At 52.8% G+C, this 16,775-nt stretch overlaps 1 protein-coding gene across 1 annotated transcript; it reads left to right on the top strand.

The window, feature by feature from the left end:
- Positions 1-3,701: 3,701 nt before the first annotated feature.
- LRRC3C (leucine rich repeat containing 3C) lies at positions 3,702-5,295 on the top strand. The gene is made up of 2 exons (XM_039227782.1): positions 3,702-3,821; positions 4,342-5,295. The coding sequence occupies exons 1-2, from the start codon at positions 3,702-3,704 to the stop codon at positions 5,293-5,295; spliced, it is 1,074 nt and encodes a 357-aa protein (XP_039083713.1).
- The last annotated feature ends 11,480 nt before the right edge of the window (positions 5,296-16,775 follow it).

Genomic DNA, 16,775 nt, shown 5'->3' with positions numbered 1-16,775 from the left:
CCTCTTCCCTGCCCCACCATCATAGATACTCTGAAAGTCAGGCTGGAAGGGATCTCAGAGAACATGAGATCCAGAGAACCAAAGGCACAAGGGGATAGGGGAGGGAGGCACCCAGTGGCGCAAATGGTCTTGGGCCTGGCCCAAGGGTTTCCCCATGCACCCCAGAAGCCACAGCAAAGAAGGAAACATTCTTTAGTCCTGTGTCATTGCTTCCACTCAGGCCGTTACCGTGTTCCACATGGACTGTCACAGTAACTGATCTTTCTTCCCCACCAATACATCCTCCACACAACCAGAAAGTGATCCAAATATCAAAGCTAATTTTATTTTTTTTATTTATTTTTAAAGTTTATTTATTTATTTTGAGAGAAAGAGAGAGTATGCATGCATGCATACGCAAGTCAGGGAGGTGAGGAGAGAGAGAATCTCAAGCAGGCTCCACGTTCTGTGAGGAGTCCTATGCGGGGCTCGATCTCACGGACCATGAGACCTGAGCCGACATCAAGAGTTGGACACTTAACCAACTGAGCCACCCAGGCACCCCTCAAAGCTAATTTTAAAGCCCTTCATCTACCAGCCACTAAATGAAGTCTCCATTCTTACTTGGTACACAAGACTAAAAGGCTCTGGTCCCTTTCCCCTTTCCACTTTAACCATGGCCTTTGCCACTACTCCTCCATTCTATAGTCTAGGAGAAGCCAGAGCTTCTCATGCACCCTTGCTCTTGTACATACTCTGTTTCTCCACCTGATGAACCCGGCCTTGAAGACTCAGCACAGATGTAGTCACTTCTTGGTAAAGCCTGCCCTGATATCCTGCAAAAGTTAGTGTGTCAGGTAAGAATGCTCCCAGCTGAAAGCAACAGGGAACCCAAGCAAAGGAAAGCTTCTGACCCTCAATTGCTAGTAGAGTCTCCTAAGGAGATTTAAAAAGTCACCTAAGTGGCTCAGTCGGTTAAGCGTCTGACTTCGGCTCAGGTCATGATCTCACGGTTCGTGGGTTCGAGCCCCGCATCGGGCTCTGTGCTAACAGCTAGCTCAGAGCCTGGAGCCTGCTTCAGATTCTGTGTCTCCCTCTCTCTCTGACCCTCCCCTGATCACGCTGTCTCTCTCTCTCTCATAAATAAATAAAAACACTTAAAAAAAAAAGTCCGCATCCACTGGACACATGCCAGACCAATTAAATCAGAATCTCTGTGGGGGGCACAGGCACCAGTAGGTTTTGGAACCTCTCATAGTCTAATGTGAAGCGAAGCTGAAAAGCACTGAAGGCAGGGGTTTATTATTCTCACACAATGAAAGTAGCTGGTGGTTGCTAGTATTGGTTGAGTGGCTCGGTGATATTCAGGCCTATTTCTCAGTGATACTCTTGAACTTCCCTTTCTGCCTTGTTGCCTCAGGGTCACAGGATAGCTATGGTTGATTCTCCCCGTTCAAAGCAGGGAGAAAACTGCAGGGAGAAGGAGAGGGCTTAGCCCATCCTCTTTTATAAACAAATCAAAGACTGTCCCAGAAACCCCTTCAGCCGACTTGCCCCTAGACGTCACTGATCAGAACTGCACCACCCCCGGCCACAAAGGAGGCTGAGAAAATGGGCAACAGGATTTCCGATAGACTGAAAGGACCAACCAGGCTCTATCAGGAGGAACTACTCCCAAATCAGCGGGCGTTATCAAGGAAGGAAATAAGGCTTGGATATTGAAGGATGGCAGAATCCTGCCACCCCAAAATATGCCACTTTGACATTAGGATTCTTTTGAGCTCACGTCACATAAAAAACAACAGATGCAGGAAGAGCATTCTAATCCCCCCCCCCCCCCCCCCACCTTCTTTCCTGAGAACAGGAGACAAAACTCCGATGTGAAACATGCCCTCCTTGTATAGGGAGAAAAGGAACATTCAATGGGAAGTCAAAGCTGAGGCAGTTCTGTACACACACAGAACTTGTTAAAAAATAATTTTGATCTTTCTCTAGCCGCCCCATATATTTTAGTTACTTTTCCAGAAGAAATTCCAGAAGATTTTCTGCCCCAACCTTGTCAACCCCCGGCCTGCACTCTGCACCATTCTGCCTGCTTACCCCTCCCTCTCAGTTCCTTCTCTGCTGAGCACTGCACTTAGCCACCCTCCACTAACCACGTGAATGCTCCAGCTGGACTCTCCTATCTACACACGCCCGCCCACTTCTCCCGCAGCTGCCATGCTGGGCACCCCAGGCCTGCTCTTCCTTGCTAGCTTCTCTAGTCTGAGAAGGAGCTCACTCCATCAACAGCCATGCTCAACGCATGTGCCTTATGTAGCTAAACTCCTGGCCAGTGTGAGAGAAGAACAGTGTGAGGGGTAGGATTCCAAATGTCTGCGATTCCACATTCAGCCACAAGCCCAAAACGGACACCCAAGCATTTGGTGGCAGGGTGCCTAACAAACAACTAGCAAGCAACCCACAGACAAAATTTTTGCTTCTCCTGCCCAAGTGTAGAAAATGTGTCTTATCTGATTTCTTGGACAAGTGTGAGTCTGAGAAATGGCCCTGTTGATGTCACAAGAATGAGTCAGTGGTGACTGTCTCCAGAGATGATATCAGCCGATATCGGATTCTGGCCCCCATCACACTTCTGGCTGCTTGTTTAAAGGTCACCTCCAGGGCCAGCTTCACGGGCATGTGGCCCGTGCAGTCCCACGGGGCCCCATGCCCAGTACTCAGAAGGGCCCTGCGCTTGGTTTTACAATCTGCTGTTGCCATCTTGAAGTTCTTAACAGTTTTGGAACAAGGGGCCCTATGTTTTCATTCGGCACTGGGCCCTGAAATTATGTGTCCAGCTCTGGTCAGTCATACAGTCTCTTACAAAATCCAGTGAGGTTTTCCTTCTAGATGGGTCTCCACAGTATATGGGCTCGGCCTCCTTTGTGCAAGTCTGTGTGACACGCTGCTCTCCAGTGCTCTTTTCCTGCATTACGAGAAGGTGCTATGATGGGATGGCACGGGCTGCAAAGGGTGGTTGGGATCAAGAGACCCTGGGGAACGAGCCCTCCCTGGCTCCCGGACATAAGGGAGACTCAACAGGACCAACTTGGGGGCCCAGGGCTCCAGCAAACAGAGACAACTGGAGTCAGCTCCAACCCGAAACAACCAGCAGGAAAACTTGTAGGTGACCGTCTGACTTCAGACGCCTTGAAGAGCCCTTTCCAACTCTGGAGGGGGCCATCTACCAACCGTGCAGAGAACAAACTAAGCCAGGGAGGCCTGCCAAGCAGCCAAGAACATTGGACACCCTGGGAGGAGCCAGGAGATGAGGTCCCCCGGAGAGAGACAAGTTTTCCAAAGAAAAGGCTGAGGGAAGTTTGTTCACTGTGGAAGAAGGTGGCACAGGGCACAGTAGGACAGAAAAGGAGAGCAGGGGAGGGGCCGAACTGGGGGAGACGACTGCTGGAGGCAACGGGTGTGAGATGGGGCCCACCCCAATTCTGACCCCCGGGCCTGCCAAGCAGGGATCCTTCTGCTGGCTCAGGCTCTGGGCGAGAGGCAGAGGATCTGGGAGGCAGAGTCTCAGCCCCAGCTGGGAGAAGAGGGACAGAAGACAGCAATGTCAAGGCCTTGGGAAGGGAGCCTGAGAGGGAGAAAGGAATTGGGGCCTGGTCTCCCCATGGCAGAGTTCATCAGGGTCCAGGATCTGCCCTGTCTTGGCATCACCTGGCCAGGCCATGGCTCAGCTATCTGACACCTGGGGCCCGGAGTCACATGCCAGGAAACTCAACACTCTTGGGGCCCGGCCCCCAACTTCCAGCAGCTACGAACAAACAGGGCTTCTAGAGGAGGAAGCGGTTCTCCAGAGCCAGGCAGCAGGGAGACTACTTCCGGGGAGAGGACACACAGGAGAAGACTCTCCCACAAACAGGGGTGAGAGGTTGAGAGGAGAAGGGAGGGGAAAAGGGAGGAAGAGCCGGGTGGAGAGGACAAAGCTGGGGCAGACAGGGGGTCGGGCGCTCCAGGAAAAGGGGGAGATGGGCACAGAAAGCAGGCCTTAGTCACCTAGCCTAGCTGAACGCCCTGACGTCGATCGCTGATCTGTCTTCCTTGTCTCCTTCACCCTGGTGCCAACCTGGCCCTCCGCTGCCTAGAGGGCCCACCTGGCAGCCACCCAGGTAGGTTGGCAGAAAAAGACATTATTCCTATAAGGGAGATTAGTACATGGGCAGAAGTAGAGCCTTAGAAGCCCCCAGACGCAGAGTGATCAAGGAGACCATAGATTAGCCCTCCAGCATCAAAGAGACGCTAGAAAAATCTCAGGCCCAGGGAATCTTTTACCCAGAGGGCCTGAAAAAGGAGCCTTAAACCCCAAAGAAAAAGCTGAAGTCACCCAGGCCTGAGAGAACCCTGAAAGGAAGGCCCCGGCCCACAGAGATCCCCACGGAGGACCTCCGGAAGAGAGAGCTGGCAGTGGGGAATGGAATTTTTTTGACTCATTCTTCCTTGTGGGGGCTTTTCTTCCCCAGATCCTACTGCACTCCAGGACTATGCCCATCTTTGGCCATGCTCCTACAAGCCGGTCACCTCCTGTCTCTGCTGCTGGCGCTAGGCACAGGTGGCACTGTGCCCAGCCCCTGGGTACCTCCTCAGGGCTGCTACGTGGCAGAAGAAGCTGGTGAGAGGACATTCCGCTGCAGCCAGGCAGGCCTGAGTGCTGTGCCCGCCGGCATTCCCAATGACACCCGCAAGCTCTACCTGGATGCCAACCGGCTGGCATCAGTGCCAGCTGGAGCCTTCCGGCACCTGCCTGTCCTGGAGGAGCTGGATCTGTCCCATAATGTCCTTGCCCACCTCTCAGGGGCTGCTTTCCAGGGCCTGGCAGGCACTCTGCGCCACCTCGACCTTTCTGCCAACCAGCTGGCCTCGGTGCCTGTGGAGGCCTTCGTGGGCCTGCAGGTCCAAGTGAATCTGTCCGCCAACCCATGGCGCTGTGACTGTGCCCTCCAGGAGGTGCTCAGGCAGGTGAGGCTGGCTCCGGACACTGGAACAGGCATCGTGTGTGGCCCAGGGGCCCGACCAGACTTCGTGGGGCAGCAGTTCCTGACTCTGGCAGGGGAGGAAGAGCTGTGTGGGACGGGGCGGGGCGGGGCCCAGCGGAGCACTGATGTGGCCCTGCTGGTCACCATGGGGGGCTGGCTGGTGCTCGTGGTGGCTTACCTGGCCCACTACATGTGGCAGAACCGGGATGAGACCCGACGTCCCCTCAAGCAGGCCCCCGTGGTGCCCGTGCGCTCTGAGGACTCCTCTACCCTCAGCACAGTGGTCTGAGGACCAGGGCCGCGCCTCCAGCCCCATGCCCCACTCCTACTGCTGTGCCCTCTCTTTTCCTCTAACACTGCCTTCTCTGCAGCCCCATCGCATCCCCCAAATTCCTCCCCCCTTCCTCCTCTCTCTCCCCTAAACACCTGATCTCTCTCCCTCTCAACAAACACCACCTTTGAGGCCTGGAGGTTTTGGTGCCTACTATGCCTGAATTGTGCTAGACTCAGAGACTCTAAGCTCCTGAGTCCACGGTGGGTGGGGGTGGGGGTTGGCAACAGAACAGAGAATGATGGTAGGTGGTACGCGCACCAACTCAGAGGTGGGTGCAGGCGGCTGTGGGAACACGGAGGAAGAAGCCTCTACCTGGCTGAGGTGATCTCAGACCTCACTGTGTGGATGTCTGAACTGACATTTTAAGAATGAGGGGTGCCTGGGTGGCTCAGTTGGTTGAGCATCTGACTTCAGCTCAGGTCATGATCTCACGGTTAGTGGGTTCGAGCCCCGCGTCGGCCTCTGTGCTGACAGCTGGCTCAGAGCCTGGAGCCTCCTTTGGATTCTGTATCTCCCTCTCTCTCTGACCCTCCCCTGATCACACTGTCTCTATCTCTCAGAAATTAAAAAAAAAAAAAAAAAAAAAAGAGAACGAGAAGGGCTTTGGGCAGAAGAGGGAGGACCCTAGCGAAAAAGCAGTAGACAGAGTCAAAGATGCAAACAACTTGGTAAGTATGGGCACCAATAAGACCTACCTGGGGGTTGGAAAAGAGGGTGCAAAGAGGGGCAAGGAGATGGTGGGCCAAGCTGGAGGGGAAATCAGAAACTGAGGTGCAGATAGATTGAGAAGGACTGTGTGAGCTCCTGCTCTCTTCTATCTACGGAGAGGCTCCCCCCTTACTTCCTGCCTCTCTCGGGGCCCCAGGCTCCTCTCCCTGTGCCTTCTACTGGGTGCCTCCTGGCTGAGAGGCCTCTGCTTCCTTTTCCAGAGACTCTCTATCTTCCTGCTCTCTTCTTTATACACTGATGGGCTTTCTGAACCCTTTCCCTCAGGGGGAAGAGTGGTCTCCTCTATGTCTGAGCTGAAGATGGGTCATGAAGAGTTGGAGGGAGATAGGGATGAGGAGGTCTCCCACCTCCAGAATATCACGGGACAAGTCAATAAAGTCACTTTTACTAATGCTTCTGATCTCTTCCTTATTGTTCATTTCATTGGGTGCATGTGGCCGGACAAAGAGGAGTGGGAGAGTGCTGAGCCCTTTACCACGGCCTCTGCCACCACTTTGGGGGTGAGTGCTCCTGCTGGGTTGGATGCCAACTCCTCTCTCCCCTCCTACCTCCCAGTTCCTGACACCGGAGTCTATCTGCTAGGGATGCCAGGGCCTATGAATTAATGATAATGGAACCAGAATGGAGGATGGGAGGAGGCCAGGGGGAAGGTGAACAGGGAGGAGGGAAGGAGGGCAAGGTCCAGGCACCAGTGATCGACCGGGACATAGGAAGCAAAGGGAAAGAGCTGTTACCCTCTTGGCAATCTCTCGTTTCTCTCATTGGGAATCTGAGCAGGGGGTACAGAGAACCTGGATGTGCTCAAAGTTAATGGAAGAACTCCTGGGGCGGAGGAGTTGCCTGAAGAAGGGGAGTCATATGAGATATCCTTATCACCAAATGTTCTTCTCAAGGGACCAGAGGGGTCAACGCACCCCCTCCCTTGCCCCCATGCGGGATGCTACCCATGCAACCTCCAAGGAGTAAACTGCTGCTTTGGGGAATCTCATGGAAACTCCAACAGAAGCTGAAGATAAGAACTACTGAGCCAGGGTTCCACCCAGCTTGGGGCAGAGTCTGGGGCAGATGGAGAAGCCGCTCAAGAAAAGACAAAGAGGAACCCACTACCTCCCCAGCCCCTCTGGCCCACCCTGACTTCCCTGCCTCCTTTCCAGCATCCCCACCCCTTCTCTTGCCATCTCTGAGGCTCCTTCCACCACTTCAGGGCTGAGCTCCGTCATATCACCCAGGAAGCCTCAACTTGACTCATCTCCAAAAAACCTGAGACTTCCCCCCCCCCCCATCTGCTTTTCTCAGGAGACCTGGGCCTCCCCACTTCCGGGGATGCTCAGGGATAGGGAAAGAACTAGGGTGTGGGGAGTTTCAGGCTGCAGTTTGACCTCCACCCCAGCCACACCCTGGCCGGGCCCTTGGAATCTTGGCCCAAACCCTATCATACCCTTCATCAGTTTCTCCCCTGCCACTGTCTGCTCGCCCACCCACTCCTGGAATCAGGCTGGGACGCATCTCACTGGATCCTGGGAAACAGACTATGTAGGCCTATGGGGGGTAGGAGCCTGGAGGACAGGTGGGGCCCCAAGTCTCTATTATCTGTGTCCATCCCTGGAGCCTCAATTGACTTCCTGTCATCCTAAGCAGCAGAAACGGCATCTTAAAGATCCGCAGAGAGTCGGTTCCCCTGCCCAGACACCTAACCCCGATTCCCAGAGTTGAGCTCAGATGGGAAAGGATCCAGGGAGGGAAACTTTGCCTGGAACCCAGTCAGGAGGGGTCCTAGAGCCCTGGATTGTAAGTGTCATCTAGTAGTTATCCCCATGGCCCCTTCTGGCTCAAATTCCTTTTCCTCTTGGGTTCTAGGGCAGGAGAGGAAGCGGTGGGGGGGGGCAAGTAGGGCAGAAGAGGTGGCAGAGGAGATGCTTCAGTGGCTCCTCTGCCTAGGGAGAAACCCCTTCACCCCGGTTAGTTGGGGTCCGTGAGTTGGAAATTGGTGGGAGGGGGGCATCAGAAGCTATAGCTTCAGCTCAGCGTATTACAGGACACTGGACAGAGCGGGGCCTCCGCAGACTCAGAGATGCTCCCTCCTGGAGCAACAGTCGCTCAACTCCTAAGCCCTGCCCTCTGCACCCTGGCCTCTGGGTTGTGCTTGTCCCCTGGGCAGGCAGGAAGGGGTAAGATAACTGGTTTCTCTCCCATCCTTATCTCCACCAGGGACCAAGGATCATAGGACCCATGTTCTGAGACACCAAGCAGGCAGCTGGCTGGTTTCATTTTTGCTGTCTGGTTCTCACACTTCCGGCTGGTACAGACGCACTCCTTCAAGATCAAACTCTCCTACTGGGGTGTGCAGGAGCCAGAAACAAAACTGCCAGGTGCCAAGAGAGCCCAGCCACACACCTGGTCCAGAAGAACCCTGTCTGGGACAGGCCCCAGCTTGGCATCCACATGCAGCAGCCTGGAGCCAGCGGGCTGTATGTAGGGGTGGGAGAAGAGGAGTCCTCCACCACCAATTTCTCCCTGCCGTGTGGAGCAGAAGCCTGGTGCCGCCCTGAGGAAGCTCTCAGTCTGAGGGGGTGAGACAGGAACCTAACTCTCGGGGAACTCCCAGACTTATGGAAGATATACGGTCCTTTCTCTCCGGGGAGCCCTGAAGCTGGGGAGACCAAGACCTACCCCAGACACAGAGATCTGAGCATCTACAAAGCCTCGTTATCTATAAAAGGAAGTGAACAGGGAGCAGACCGAGTACTCAGGAGCTGAGGGAGGCAGTTAAGGAGCAATGGGTGGGGTGCAGTCCCCACCCTTCCTGTCTTGGGCTCACGTGCAGACATTTCAAGTCTGAGCTTTCGTATAGAGGGGAGGGCATATCAGCATCAAAACCAGAAGCAACCCGACAGTTTATTCCAAACGGAGGGCTGTGCCTCCCCCATTAGACTAGAAGGAGTTGCAACGACAAACAGCTTTCCCTCATCTTGCTAGGTCTTTGTCACCAGCAATCTCACCGCCTAGGAGGGACGGTTCCCCCAAACCAGAAAAGCAGAAAACAAAGCAGAGCGTGGCCTTGAGCTCCCAAAACAGATGCCAACACAAGCCCACTCATGCATTCGACAAACGTTTATTGAGTGACTACTACATGCCAGGCACTGCCGATACGAAGATAAGAAGCCATGGTATCCACCCTCGGGGACCTGACAGGTTAGTGATGGCAGCCTAGGTGACAGCAGCAGACACAGGGATCATGTGAACCCAGAGGGGCATTGAAAACAAACACCAAGGTTTAAGCCCATGTCTCTTGGACACAGCAGCCCTTTGGATGAATGAAGATGGATGAAGGAAGTCTCCAGTACTTCGAGTTAGCACATCATGGTACTTCTCAGTTCTTGTCTCTCTGTCCTCATCTCGTGTCTACTGCTACCACACACCCACACACCTCCAAGTCCCTGGAGTCTAACTTGTCTACTCCCGGTCACAACACTCATTTCTGCACTTAGGGCCATCACTGTCTTCCTCTTCTAGAATGCTAAAACAAAAAACAAAAAACTTGAGACCCCATGCTCAACTGAATGTCTGAAGTCAGCCCTCAATTCTCCTTCGCTTTTGGGGTCGGGGACAATTTATCATGCAGAGTCAGACCATTAAGGAAGTTTCCTGCAAGGGATGTGTAGGAACAAACACAAGAGCATGTCTGTCCCCTAGAACCAAGAAAACACTGCGAATTGATGTAAGGAAGCAGGCTGAGGTGAGGGGAGGTGGCACCGAGGGGTGTGTCCCCACCAGACCAGCACCAGCTGTCAGGGCTGGCAGTGATCTTCAGAGAGGGGTGGTGACTTGCCCAAGGCCATACAAGGAGTCAAGGAAGAACTTACAGGACTAGAATCTCAGGACCCCTGTCCCTCTGGGATGGACCACACACACACACACACCCTTCTAAGGAGAAGGGACAAGGGAGGGATAGGGAAAAACAAGGTGGATCCAGGGGTGCAAGTGAGGGAGCTGGGCCTGGCTAGGAAGAAGGCCCCACCCACTCAGGGCCAGCCCCACTCCACTCACCACAAGATCTAAAGAAACTTTGGGAGCATGAAGAGAACCTGTATGTTCACGATGGCCGAGGCTGGGGAGAAGCTGGAGGAAGCCACCCTAGAGAAAGCAGGCAAGGCTGGAGGGAGCATTCCATCCCCCTCCGCACGGCTGTGGGGGGCTCAAAGCTGTCAATCTCCAAGATGCTTCCTCTGCCCCACCCCCATCCAGCACACACTTGCCCCTCTTCTCCCCTCCCACAGCCCTGGACTCCCCCCTGCATCCCTGCCCACTGTTGGGGTAACCTACCCTCTGTCCTCCATACCTGCCTCTCACCCAGTTCCCCTAATAACAGCATCCTCATCGTTTACAATCCCCCTCCTCTCTTTTCTAAGGACGTTTCCATCTATTGTCTCACTGGAATCCTGAAAGGCAGTCTGCATGGCGTTTGCAATCCCCACCTCAGAGTGTTTGGGAAACTACCTCAGAAAAGTCCAGTGACGCACTCAGGCTTCCCGGTCGCAGCTGGGCTTTCCCTCCCTGCGCCACCCTCTGGTTGCCCTGTCTTCAGCTGTCCCCCAACCCTCCGTGGAACTGCTCTATCGCAGCCACTCGTAGTGACGGGGTGTGTCCCTCTGCCCTCTGCAGGATCCTAGTGCCTACTGGAAGCTGGTGTAAGCAGCTGAGCTCCCGGGCACCCCACATCAGACAAGCCCTGATCACCTTCCCCTGGGGAAGGGTACCTGAGCAAGGGGGGGGGGTCTCTGTGCCTAGGGGACTGGGGACCCACTGAGTGAAGTCACATCGAGGCTGGGTCCTGGTCACCACCATGTTCCTGGCCTGAGCCGGGAGCACACGAAGTATCAGGGGCTGAGAGCTGAGGTGGAGGAGGAGCGGCTGGCGTTGAAACCCGTAGGGGGACCCGGCGGGAGCCCGGCCGGGGATGGGGTGGGGGCGGGGCCTGTGCGGGGCGATCACTGTTTAGGAGGCCGGGGGCGGGGTGACAAGGAAGATCCGGAGGGGGCTGGACTGGTGAAGCTAGACTGTGAGCCCCGGGGGCGAGGCACTTGTGGGCCTCGTAGATGGGGGCGGCGCGGGGCTTAAGATCGTAGGGGCGTGGCTTGGTCGCCAGGGCAGGGCTAAAGGGAGGCTGGGGGCCGTGCGGGCTGGATGGGGTGGACCGCCTGCTTCTCCAGGGAGATCTCAGCGCACGTGAAGCGAGGCTTCTTTACGCTGAGGAAGAGACTGGGACCCTGCCCTGAGAGTCTTTTCTCTGAGCGGGGAGAACTGTCTCCCTCCTTGGGGACTTCTCGGTCTTTCCAACTGTAGGAGTATCTAGCTAATCACTTCCCATGCTCTCTGCCATATGGATGGGGCCCTGGATCTTAGTGACCCCGAGATTCTGGGAGTCCGAGGGGCAGGGCCGGCGTCTCAATCCTCTGAATGACTGCAGGAGACCGCTTGTCAACTTAACACCATACTGGCATACATACATCCTCTACCTGCTAGGAGCTCCGCTGAAAGGCGGGAGTGGGGTTGGGGTCCCTCCCTCATGTGACTGACAGGCCTCCTGGCTTAGACCCAGTGGTACCAAGCCGGACCTGCAACATAATTTACAGGTCTCAGTGCAGAATGAAAACTAGAGGAGTTCTTGCTTAAAATTATTAAGAATTATTATTCAAAGGGTGCCTGGGTGGCTCAGTTGGTTAAGCCTCCGATTCTTGATTTCGGCACAGGTCATGGTCTCCTGATTGGTCAGTTTGAGCCCCGCATCAGGCTTATATTGACAGCTCCGGGCCTGCTTGGGATTCTCTCTCTCGCTCTCTCTCTGCTCCTCTCCCACTTGTGCTCTCTCTCAAAATAAATAAATAAGCTTTAATAATTAAAAAAAAAAAAGAATTATTCTTCAAGATGACAAGAGGAGAGCATTAAACCAGGCTGGGGTCGTGTATGACTTGATAGGTTGCATGCCCATGAAGTTGACTCTGGCACCAAGCTATACACAGATGAATCAGGGTCCAACCTCTGTCATTCCCTTCTCCCAAGGAAAAGGCAAAAGGCGCAAGCCCACCTACCCTCCACTCATTTTTCCCCAAATAAAGGGAGAAAGTGGAATAAAAAACTCTTATAGGGATCTTCTCTCATCCTCTCCTGAAAGGGAAAAAGTGAATCTGCTGCACCAGCCAACACACACACACACACACACACACACAGTTACCTCCCAGCTCCCAGAGCTCCCTTACAATCTCCTACCCACCAAGAGAGGGAGAGAGAACATCATCTCCTCTCACACCATCTCCACTCCTTTACCCTCTGCAGGGCTGAGCAAGGAACACCAGCAGCTGCTGCCTATGTCTGTGCAGAAAGAATTCCTTTCCTACAGACAGAGCTGGTGAGGGGCCTGGGGATTGCAGGACAGGTGTGAAGGGTAACAACTAGGGTAAAATGGAGTTTGAGCACTAGAAGAGATCCAGAAGCTCATGCAGCTCCGCGCCCTCAGTCAGCAATAATCTCCCTTGCCCAGAGAGAGGAAGGTACTTCTCTGGGGCCACACAGCAGGCTCCTAGCAGAGCTCTCTGTGGAACTCAGTCTCCAGAGTCTTAATCTGTGCCCATTTTTGCTCAACTCTAGCACTAATGGGCAGAGGGAGTCAAAGGTGGGGTCAGGGGCTGGAATTTAAAATTTTACTGCAGACCACCTCTGACGCTGGTGGTTCCCAAAATCTAAATCATCCCGTGACATTTATTCTCTATTGTGTAGACGGAGACCACCCTGGACTAGAATTTTTTCTAGGGAGTGGTAGGGGTCTTCTGCCCTCACTTCAAACTGCTCAGGGATTTCCTGGTCAAAGCTGAAGATGATCCAGGCCCTGGTGGGACTCTGCAGCCTTGACATACCAGGGGATGGACCTTTCTATACCAGAGACCACAATGCCTTGTCACCAATGCCTTGTGCTCTCCATGCCTCTGTCTTTCAAGTGCTGGCCAATAACATCTGGCTTTCCCCTAGCCCTGGTCGGGGAGTGTAGGGCTTTGCATAGACCCAGGGGAGCTGGTGAAATGGAGAGGCATTTCAGCTCCAAGTTCTCTTGGAGGCAGACCTTCAAAGGCTCCATCTGGCACCCAGTATCTTTTACAAGGATCTGGGGGCCTCTGTTCTATCAGGAGGAGCCTAGCAATCACAGCCAAGGAGAGCTTCTCTTTCGTCAGCCCCAAAGTGAACAGGAGCTCCAACACCTGCTCCAGCTGCAGCTTCAGGGCTCATGAAGAGCTGGGGCACTGGGGGGGATCAGCTGACAGAGGAGGCATCCCTGGATTAGGCTGGGAGGCTGGCAGTGGCCTCCTTGCCCAAACCAACCTCATAGAGGGGTTGGCAACAGAGGACTGCGGACAGTGAGGGCTGACACCGTCAAGTCTGACATACGTTTTTAGTTCTCCAGCACAACTTTGGGTTGAGGAAGTGTCACAAAACCCTGAACAGTGTCTACTCAGCCAAGAGTCTGGAGGTGTCTTGGGCTTCAAAGCCAATTTGGGGGGCACCTGGGTGTCTCAGTTGGTTAAGTGTCTGACTTGAGGTCAGGTCATGATCTCACGGTTCATGGGTTCGAGCCCCGCCTCAGGCTCTGTGATGACAGCCAGCTCAGAGCCTGGAGCCTGCTTCAGAGTCTGTGCCTCACTCTCTCTCTGTGATCCTCCCCTGCTCACGCTCTCTCTCTCTCTCTCTCAGAAATAAATTTAAAAAATTTTTTTAAAAAAGCCAATTTGGGAATTTGGGGAAAAAACCTCAAAGTATTTTAGGGGATACAAAAGGATTATGGGGGTTTTACTTTGTTCAGAAAGGAGAATTTATGGAAGTATAGCTCCCAATCTGCAATCTACACTCCAAAACTTCCAGCCTCCCATAGGAAATATAAAATGCAATGCCCTTAAGGCATGTTCTTCCTGCCCCTCTACCAGAGTTACGCCTCTATTCCAGCCTATCTTCCTCCCTAGCCCTTTCACCTCTTTCTACTCAGAGGTCTGTGCCAGCTTCTTCCCATTTTTGCCATAATCAGTACCTTCCACCCTTCTGAACTCCACTAGCCTACACATCTCTGTCCTCTTTGGCCCCTTCTTGAGGAGAAAAGCAACAATAATAAAAAGGAAATGGGTAAGGAAATAACAATGTGTCCCAATGTCTGTGTCTGCAATGCACTCTATGGGTCAAAGAGACATTCAGGGGTCTATGGGTCCCAGAGAACAGATGACTTCCTCCCCTAGGCCAGCTCCCTTCCCTGATCCCCATCTCCTGACAACTACACTGAAATCAGAAGCTTGGCGCCCACATTGGGGGGGGGGGGGGGGGGGGGGGGGGTCGGATTATCGCCATTACCTCCCTTGAGTGACCACCAGAGGGAGATAGAGAGCAAAGCCTGCCACTAAAACCATACCAAACACCATACAGCCTCCTGTTTTCAGTAAGTCATTTTTAATTCACCTAAAGAGTTCTTACAAATTAGTCTAAATTAAATCTCTTCCAGCACACCTTAAATTATATCCCAGATTCTTCTGATTGTTAATCAGGACTCTGAGGAAAAGGAGCCTCTGGAAGAGGCCTGATCCCTAAGACTACGAGGCAGGGGGACTGGGGAAGTAACCAAAAGACAAAGTATCCTGGATGGAGGGGGGGGGGGGGTGGAGCAGCACAGGAACAAGCCTAACATGGCTATTTTATCCCCAAAGCACAAGATCTTTAACCTGCTTGACCCCACAAGCCCTTATTTCTTCTCTTTGCCTTAAACCCTCAAAGCTGCCTTCTTGGAATGCCATTAGGGAGTTTGAGGGATGGTTTCATGAGGGAGAGGTGGGATGGACTGGCATGAGGAGACCGAGTACAGGTCTGGTAGAGTCCAGAAGGAATGAAGGGGGGCAAGAGAAATGAAAGGAGCAAGACTTCCAGGTCAGAGGAGAGAAAGCTGACTACATGGACTTTTGAGGTCCTCAGAAATAGCAGATGGGCGCCTGGGTGGCTCAGTTGGTTTAGCGTCTGACTTCAGCCCAGGTCATGATCTCACGGTTGGTGGGTTCGAGCCCCGCATTGGGGTCTGTGCTGACAGCTAGCTCAGAGTCTGGAGACTGCTTCCGATTCTGTGTCTCCCTCTCTCTCTGACCCTTTCCTGCTCACTTGCTCTCTCTCTCTCTCACTCAGAAATAAATTTAAAGAAAAAGAAAGAAAGAAAGAAAGAAAGAAAGAAAGAAAGAAAGAAAGAAAGAAAGAAATAGCAGATACACATGTAGCTTCTTGAAATCACTGTTCTCCAAATCTTTGGAGGATGACCAGGACTAGAAACCTTGGCCTTCAGCCAGTGGAAAGAGGGTAGACACCAAAAGTCTCGCTGAGGCAGTGGTGTGCCGGTGAGAAGGAGGGGAGTGGGGCCATCTAAAGGATGAGAGAGGCTTCTGGGTGGCTCAGTCAGTTAAGCACCCGACCCTTGACTTTGGCTCAGGTCATGATCTCATGGTTTGTGAGTTCGAGCCCCACACTGGGCTCTGCACTAACAGCACACAGCCTGCTTGGGATCCTGTGTCCCTCTCTCTCCACCCCTCTCCCACTTGCTCTCTATCTCTCTCTCTCAAAATAAATATTTTTAAAAAACTTTTAAAAAAATACAAATAAAAAATAAGTAAGGATGAGAGACTGCATAGCCCAGGACTATCTGAATTGCACTGGCATCAGTCACATCAATGCACTAATTAGGAGCTACAGAAAGGAAGAGATGTAAATCCAGGAAGAACCAGGAAAACAGGTAGAGATGGAAAGAATACAGCACATACACCTATTTCTGCGCACATGGACCCATGTGACAGGGACCGAATGACTAATGACAGCCTTCCCACACATCCAAGCCCTGGGTTGGAGCTGTTAAAGGAGGAAGTGCCAGATTGCCCCACAAGAGAGGCAGGAAGGAAGGTGAGCCAGAAGATAGGGGCAGGGACTAGAGACCCAAGGTTTTGTTTTATGACACAGAGAGATTTGGGAGCATTTGTCACATGGAATGAGACTTTGAAGACAGAGGTATAATTCACTTTTTAGGGAGTTTTGCTGAGTGTGATATGGTCTGATCTCCCCATTTATCACTAGTCCCTCAAGAAAACCTCCAGACAGGGCACCTGGGTGGTTCAGTTGGTTAAGCTTTCAACTCCTGATTTCAGTTCAGGTCATGATCTCACAGTTCATGAGTTCGAGCCCCATGTCGAGTTCTGTGCTGAGAATATGGAGCCTGCTTGAGATTCTCTCTCTCCCTGTCTCTCTGCCCATCTTGCTCACACTCATACTCTGTCTCCCCCACAAAATAAATTAACTTTAACAATTTTTTTTAAAAGAAGAAGAAAACCTCCAATAAAGATATAACTTCTCTTCATGGTTTTCAAAGCTGCATTTCCTATGCGGTGAGTGGTATGGAGGGGAGCCTCAGAGTTAGAGCCTGAATACAGACTCAGTTGTGTTCAGGTTATATATGTATGCAGACATAGACTCATGTCCTAACACTAAAGGAGTCTTGCTTGGAAATATCTTGATTTGTCGTCTAGAAACCCAACCATGTGTATAAAGCTGCTTTTATAATTCCTTCTAGGAACGGACTTAAGAACAAGTCCCAAGGGGCACCTGGGTGGTTCAGTCTGTTAAGCGTCCAACTTCATCTCTCAGGCCAT

This window comes from Hyaena hyaena, unplaced genomic scaffold, assembly GCF_003009895.1.
Source record: "Hyaena hyaena isolate Hyena2069 unplaced genomic scaffold, ASM300989v1 scaffold_29, whole genome shotgun sequence".
Classification (NCBI taxonomy): Eukaryota; Metazoa; Chordata; class Mammalia; order Carnivora; family Hyaenidae; genus Hyaena; species Hyaena hyaena.
This window is presented reverse-complemented; position numbering and strand designations above follow the sequence as displayed.